This window comes from Eutrigla gurnardus, assembly GCF_963514095.1.
Source record: "Eutrigla gurnardus genome assembly, chromosome: 4".
Taxonomy (NCBI): domain Eukaryota; kingdom Metazoa; phylum Chordata; class Actinopteri; order Perciformes; family Triglidae; genus Eutrigla; species Eutrigla gurnardus.
Genome location: NC_139918.1, coordinates 10517381 through 10524786, shown reverse-complemented (window position 1 = coordinate 10524786; position 7406 = coordinate 10517381). Strand labels below are relative to the sequence as shown.

General features: G+C 42.2%; 2 protein-coding genes across 2 annotated transcripts in view; one reads left to right on the top strand and one right to left on the bottom strand.

Annotated features, from left to right (window-relative positions):
* The window catches only part of basp1 (brain abundant, membrane attached signal protein 1), a 360963-nt gene that overhangs the window by 253781 nt on the left and 99776 nt on the right, over nucleotides 1-7406 (bottom strand). The gene's annotated exons all lie outside the window — the stretch shown is intronic.
* rnf182 (ring finger protein 182) lies at nucleotides 3284-4352 on the top strand. The gene has a single exon (XM_084008854.1). It carries the CDS (start codon nucleotides 3297-3299, stop codon nucleotides 4152-4154), a length of 858 nt encoding a protein of 285 aa, XP_083864980.1. The 5' UTR covers nucleotides 3284-3296; the 3' UTR covers nucleotides 4155-4352.

Genomic DNA, 7406 nt, shown 5'->3' with positions numbered 1-7406 from the left:
GTTATTGATAGTACTTCCGGTGTTGGGTTTTTCAAAATACAAGATATCGAGTTTGAAGCTTAAAATGTAATAATAAAAGGAGTTGTTATTTGTTCAGTTAGATATATTATATCATTAAGGATGTGGAAATAAATAGAAGAGCTAGGGTTCTAAATATTAAATATATTGTTCTTATTTAAAGTTGGAATTAATTATGTTGGAAAGCTTACAGCATTACAGCAATGATTCACATCCTCCCGAAAAGGGTCATGAGATATATCTGTGGGTTCATAAAATGGCTAATAGTGTAGGAGGGAATAAAAACGTAATGTTGTAAACAGATGTTTATATTCTAACTTGTCTCTCATAATTAACTTTTTCATGTCAAAACAGTAAATATGTCATTTTGCAAGTAATAGGCAAAATGTGTGTTGTACTTAATGTTATTGGACAAATACAACAAACAAGAGAGATATCATGTTTGGTAACTTTAATTTTAACATCAGTAAAGTATACGCCTAAAGGGAAATAGTAAATGCTGGTATTTTATTGAATTTATTTTCGGTGATTGTAAAGGCCTTTTATTGTGAAAGACATAATCGCCACACTTCCTTTCTTATTCAGTCCTGCTGGTGCTTGTTTTGTTGTGGTTCAGGTTATTAACGTCATTGTGTGTGTGTTTGTATGTGTGTTTTTCCCTTCATGTGGGGACATAAACCTGAGACACGCTAACATCCACATTATGGGGACTTACTTTTTTTTCTAGATCAAATGGGGACACATGCACATCCCCATAATTCAAATCTTTGCATTTTAGGGTGCAGACTTGGTTTAAGCTTCAGGTAAGATTAGGTTTGTGGTGTTGCATTCAAACACTGTCCAGTCTGAGTTCATAACATCACCCATAGGTGCTCAGTGAATTTCTGTGGGCTGTATTCTTCGAGTCTAGCAAGCCACACGTCGGCTGGTTTACAACAGCACCAAAATAATACATTTTGTTGTGATTCGTTTGTACCATAGACAGTCTCTGGTTTATAGACATAGTTTGGTCTGGTCTCTACTAATGTACGGTTCTATTGTGGAGGTCTGGGTGACCATAAGCTGATACAATATTGTTTGACTCCATTTCATTTTCAGTGACAACAGGAGGACGATCTCAACGCTGATAGGCGACAAAGTATTTCAACTCGGACAAATAAAAACTTGCATCATTCGCCTCATTTGCAGTGCAAATTTCTATTCATATATTTGCATTGACTCTGTATGCAATGGCGCCAAGAATAATTTTCTTTACGTTTGTTGTGAACAAGTTAAGAGGCTGATCACACCAGAAATGCATCACCAGTCAAACCATTTTTTTTACTATGGAACTGCGTGTTGCACGCCACTCTTTTCGAGCAGTTTTCAGATGGGCATAAACGTGAAATTATTCTCAGCTTTTAAGCATCAGGCAGATTGTCGCACCACCCATCTATGTCACACTAGGCCCAGGCAGCCAATCAAATTGAGCAAGATTTATTTATTTATGAATAGACTCAGGATGAACCTATCTTCGGGAGTAATGGTGAAACTAAGAACATCAGGGAGATGATGACCCATTTTACATTGCTGCCTGCACCATTCTGGACGCAAGTCAAGATCAGAACCGTGCGCCAAACCTGATCTCCAACAATGACCTGCTCCACTTTCTGCTGCCGGGGCCACACACCAGTCCGCCAAGCTTCTATTCTCTCCTGCACATACTCGGAGGTAGAGCGAGTCGCCAACCAATCAGAAGATTGGCAGTTCAATCCCCAGCTCCTCCAGTCCACATGTCAAACTGTCTGTGGATACTGAACCCCAAATTGTCCCAAAGGTGAATGTTAAAGAGATCCAGATGAGCAGGTGGCAAATGTGCTAACTAGAACCACATCAGTTTTTTCAGCATCAGGAAAAATCCTTTTTATTTCTGATAGAACCTTTTTTTTATAAAGGTTCCATCTGGACCCATGAAGGTTCTACCTCAAACTGTCTGTGAAAGCAGGGTTCTAGCAATAACCCTTTTATATTCAATGGGTTTCACATTCTCACTCCTAACTCATCAAATAGTAACGCTTGGTCACAACATTTCACCGTAGACCAGAAAACAAGAAGTCAATGATGAGCAGCATCACAGCGGGCTGTTGGAGCCACACTATGATGCTTCCATGTCAGGTCAGGCAGTTGGCGTCTGTCAGGACCACGGTGGAGTCTACCGGACAAGAAAGCACAGACAGACTCCCGGGAATAATAGTTCTTTCCATCCACTACCGCCTGAGGATAGTTAGTTAGTTAGATGGAACTCTGATGCATCACATGCAGTGCTGAGGGGCACTGTACAAGGGGAATTATATGATAAGTTGGGAGTGAGAACAATTGAATTGAAAATGTAAAGAATTATATATAACATCCAAAATTGTGTGACAAAATGTAAAAAAAATAACTGCAGAAATATTTTATGAAGAAAAATCTTTGTAACAGAGTGATTTGAAACACACACACCCTCGTGCACTTCTTTTCAAGGACACATTCACACACAACCAAGCTCAAACACAGATAAAAATGCAAACTAATTTATTGCAAGCACTTGCACACACATGCACGCACACACACACAAACACACACACACACACACACACACACACACACACACACAAACATGACCTGCAGACACTCATTCATGCATGTTTGTTATACATGCACACACCATTAACAGAGGACCATGTACGTTAGAAATGTGTGTGTGTTTATGCGTCTGTGTGTGTCAGCCACTAATTGGACTGAATTTCACTGAGCAACAAAAGATCAGGCTCGAAAATTCCAGCTCTGGTTTGTACAGGCTTTGCTTTGTTGTCCCTTTGCCTCTGTTTGTTCTCTTCTAATGCTGTGTTAACAGTTATCTCTCTCTCTCGCTCTCTCTCTTTTTCTCTCTGGTGTCTTTCTTTCAGTCTCTCTCACTTTCTCTCTTCTTTTTTTTTCATGCGGCCCATGAAAGGCTTTTTTGCCCCAAACGAAGCACCGTTACCCCAACTGCTCAGAGGCAGGCGAACCCCAGAGGCCAGAACTCACGAGGGACTTCCCTCATCAACTCCCAGATCTCTCTCTCCCACACACACACACACACACACACAGCGGGAGCCTGTTGGACAGCCACAATGAACCCCAGACCTTCAGTGGAGTGGACCGTTGTCCCTGTCTCCATCTATGGGAAACTTGCTGTGTCCCTCGGAGCTGAGCCTGGACCTGAGCTTTTGGGTGGATATTTCTGATCTCGGGACAGGATAAAGCTTGGGGGTAGGATGATGATTGAGCTGCAAAGCACTGAAGATGCTGGAGGCGGTGGCAGCGGTGGCCACGTGGACATACTGAGCACAGAGGAGCTGGAGTGTAAGATCTGCTACTGTGCGTACAACCTGGGGAGTCGCAGACCGAAGGTGCTCGAGTGCTGCCACCGCCTGTGTGCCAAATGTCTTGCTAAGATCCTGGACCTGGGTGAGTCGCCTCCCAACGCCATGGTGTGCCCTTTCTGTCGCTACATTACCAGACTGCCAGGGCAGGCGGTGAGAAGCCTGCCAGATGACTGCAACCTGGTGGCTGCGCTGGCCCTCCAAAGCAGGAATCAGAGGAACCTCCACCTCCGCCAGGAGGCAACCAATGAGCTGCTCCTCAGTCCGAGGCGCCTCAGTGAGCTGATGGCCAGCAACCCACCTGTGGCATCCTCTTCCTCCTCCTCATCCGCTTCTTCTTCTTCTACTACCTACTCCTCCATCCGGGGCTCTCCAAACTTTGTGGTCATTACCATCATGGAGCCACCGCCGATGCCTGCATCCACCCAAGACCTCCAGCCACGTGGATCTCACATATCGAACCGGGGCTACCGCTCATCCAGTCTGGACTCCATGGCGTCCATCACGCAGAGGTGGACGGTGTGGAACTGCGCGGCACTCCTGTGCCAGACGTCGGCCCGGGCACTGGTGTGGGTGCTGGGGCTGCTGTACTTCAGCTCGCTACCCATGGGGGTTTACCTGCTCATCATGCAGAGGACAACACTCGGGGTGCTGCTGGTGAGCCTGGTTCCAGCCAGCCTCGTTATGATCATGGTCTACGGGTTCTGCCAGTGCATCTGCCATGAGTTGTGGGACTGCATGCCACCATAATGGGACCAGATGAATGGGCAATGGTTTGCTTTGAATATGATTGACAATGGATCTCCAGCATTCACTAATGGGGATGTTACTGTGTAACTGACCTTGTAAACACTTCAATAGCAGGAAAAATGCAATTCTTCTTTTTTGAAGAAGAGAGCAAGAACATTATACTTTACAAACGGGGCTCGCAGTTTGGAGCTTTTCATTATTATACATGTTCATTTGTACATTGTTTAGCTTGGTAGCTGACTAATTACCCAATAGAGCAAAGTGTCAGATTTAGCTCCAACTTTATTGCCAATTCTGGTGAAACCTGCTAAACATTATGTATAATAGCTTACTGTTGTAGTGAGGAACCTGGAGGTATTTAAGGTATGAATATTAACTGTCTCTGACACTCGTAGATCTAATTTGTTTCTGATTGTGTCACAGCCATAAATGCATCAACCGTTAACTCTGACATCATGAAGTCCTGATAGTTCTTGAACTCAGCATGAAAAAACTCTCTATGCACCAAATATCATAAAAGAAACACAACACAACAGGATATATATTAGTTTGTTCCTAAAATATATTGGTTAGCAGTTGAAGCCTGTTAAATGTGCAGAGCCCCATTTACATACAGTACATTCTGACCTGTAGAGAGTGGAAACGTTTCCCAAATATTTTCAAATTTATGCCATGTAGGTCATTTGTGAGTACAATTTTTTTATCATCTCTCTAATTTTTTGGGATTAAATGATTATGACAGTTCCCTATGATAATCTTTATTTTTTTATTCAGAGCACATGTTGCGAAGTGCTTCACGCAAGGCAGCAAATCCAAATCAATAATGAGAAATGATTCCATATTATGACAAAACAGATCCAATTTAATCCAAGTACAAGCAAATCTGACAAAAATGTGTCTCACGAGATGATTTCAACACTGACTCAGTCAGACATATTTTCTCAGACAGGTCCGTCTAAGTATTAAAAGGTAAGAAATATAACAAGAGAGTGAAGAGCCTTAAAAGCTGTAAAAGTAAGCAATAAGATCTTCCACTCAATTCTCGAACATACCAGTGTAACAAGGCCTTAACAGGTGTGATATGAAGCCTCTGTGTTCTGCTTAAAAGTCTGGAAACTGAAATAATTTTAACTCATAGAAAGTTAAAATTGCCTTCAGCAACTTTTCTAGAAGCAGGAGAAGGTCTGTATCAAAAAACTGCACGTTTGCATTATTACTCACATCTCATTCTTTGTGTCGAGCCTGAACCACCAGAGGTTGCTGTGGCAGCTCTCCCTTCCCCTCTAGAAACTGACTGATCATCAAGTCACTGCTACACCAGATCCTCTCCGTCCCTGCATGCCTCCGACAAAGAAAACAAACCCTCATTTAGAAAAATAATAAGTGATGTTCCAGAAATCCAGAGCTAGGTAGCTTTAAAATGTCAGGCAGAATGCCTCTGTTTCAAATTAAACTCTGGAGGCTCTGAGTGTTGATACAAAGGCTGCAGGAATGTTTATAAATTGAAAGTCAAATGAAACTGTCATGCTGTTATAACATACTTCAGAGTGTCTGAATTGCAGAAGTCAGAGCCAGAAAAAATGTCTCTCTGGACGTCTGCAAAAATCTCACCATTTCCCCTACACTCTGGGTATTAGTTGGTGATTACATTGTGGTACCTCAAGTAAACACACATTAATGTGGAAAAATACATCTTGTAAACACTGAAATAATAAAAGCTTTAAAACAGGAAGGTGTGACTCAATTTTGTGTCGATCGTCATGGGTGCATTCACACTAGGGCCAGTTGATCTGTACCGTACGACTGTACCCCCTCCCCAGTCCCTCCCCAGCCTGCACTCACATTGCTAGTCCAACCGGGCCGAAGCACGGTTACCTCTTGTACATACGGTTTTCAAGAAGAGTCATCACAATAGAGAACAACGCACAGAACATGACTGACACACAACACACAACTTTACTGACAAGTCGCGTCTGCACATATTTCTGGTAAACACTCGACCTCTGCACTACAGCATGTAAGCATGCCAAGGGCCCGACCCAGAATCCATCTGTGTCTTGTACAGGCATCAATAGTTATTTTAGTCAAAAATGGTCTCGATAGCGTGGGGGGCGATCTGAGTTGAACACTGAGCGATAATGAGAGGAACAGCTGATCTATTATAGCCTGCGTCATGACCACATTGCGTACCCATGCTTGTGCTCCTGCATGAGCAACTGTAACGTGCCAAAGCACACCACTCCCAACCGTGCCAAGGCCGAGCAAGTGTACCGTTCTTAAGCACGATACTTAGCACACACACTAGTCAAACAAACTGAACTGCGGGGTGAAACATGCTTGGGCACGGTAGATTGCCTCGAGTGAGTGCGCCCTAAATGTACTTCCTACTCTTGGTTTTGAATCCAGGAGTTTCCCTTATACTGCAGTGTTATTAAGTTATTATTTGATTGTATTGTATTGTTTAAGTATTTCCTGATGCTGTTCACACAGCCACATTTCCAAACAGGATATAAAACAAACAGTGAGAATCTTTTTCCCAGAACACTATGTCCCCATCCTGCTTTGACAATGCTCTTCTTGCTGATGATGAACAGCCCAGGCCTTCGACCATTTGTGTTTTCCATGGGACTCTGAATCTGAGCAAGCACTTCCCTACAGGGAGCGTAACATCATTTCAGATTCCTCTTTAGTGATGCAATCGACATTCCCGCATGTTGGTGTGAAGTACTTTGACAGTTTGTGCAAGCCTGTAGCCTGTAGCCTTATCAGAGCTGTTGGAAACAAAACATCATGACACAATGTGATAGTTCACATTTTACATCATGAATAATATATCACCGCCACTTGTTAAATAAGACCTATTTTCTGGTTAATTTTTGTATTTCAGGTTACTAGAACATGTTTACATGCTATAGAATGTATATTAATGCTGTGCTGACATGTTTGTGCAAATTAATTGATTCATAGGATTACACAGCAATATTTTTTATCAACATTTTCTAATAATTATTTTAATTAAAGAGAAAATCGCTTATAGTGATCATGGTTATAGCTTTGGACAGAATCACTCTGACACAGATGTCGTTTTTTTCTTATAATTAAGTTGTCCGCTTACATGTGTTCATTTACTTTTTTAATGCAAAAATTATACATTAATAATAGCTGAAGGGTTCTTTTAAGAAGCCTTGTGTATCCTTGACTTTTTAGAATATAAGAGGTTTCCACTATATTTTACAAAGCATTATTGCCTTT

Bases quoted from the DNA above. Each gene is read 5' to 3' on its own strand.
- rnf182 (XM_084008854.1), top strand. From the start codon at position 3,297: ATGATGATTGAGCTGCAAAGCACTGAAGATGCTGGAGGCGGTGGCAGC.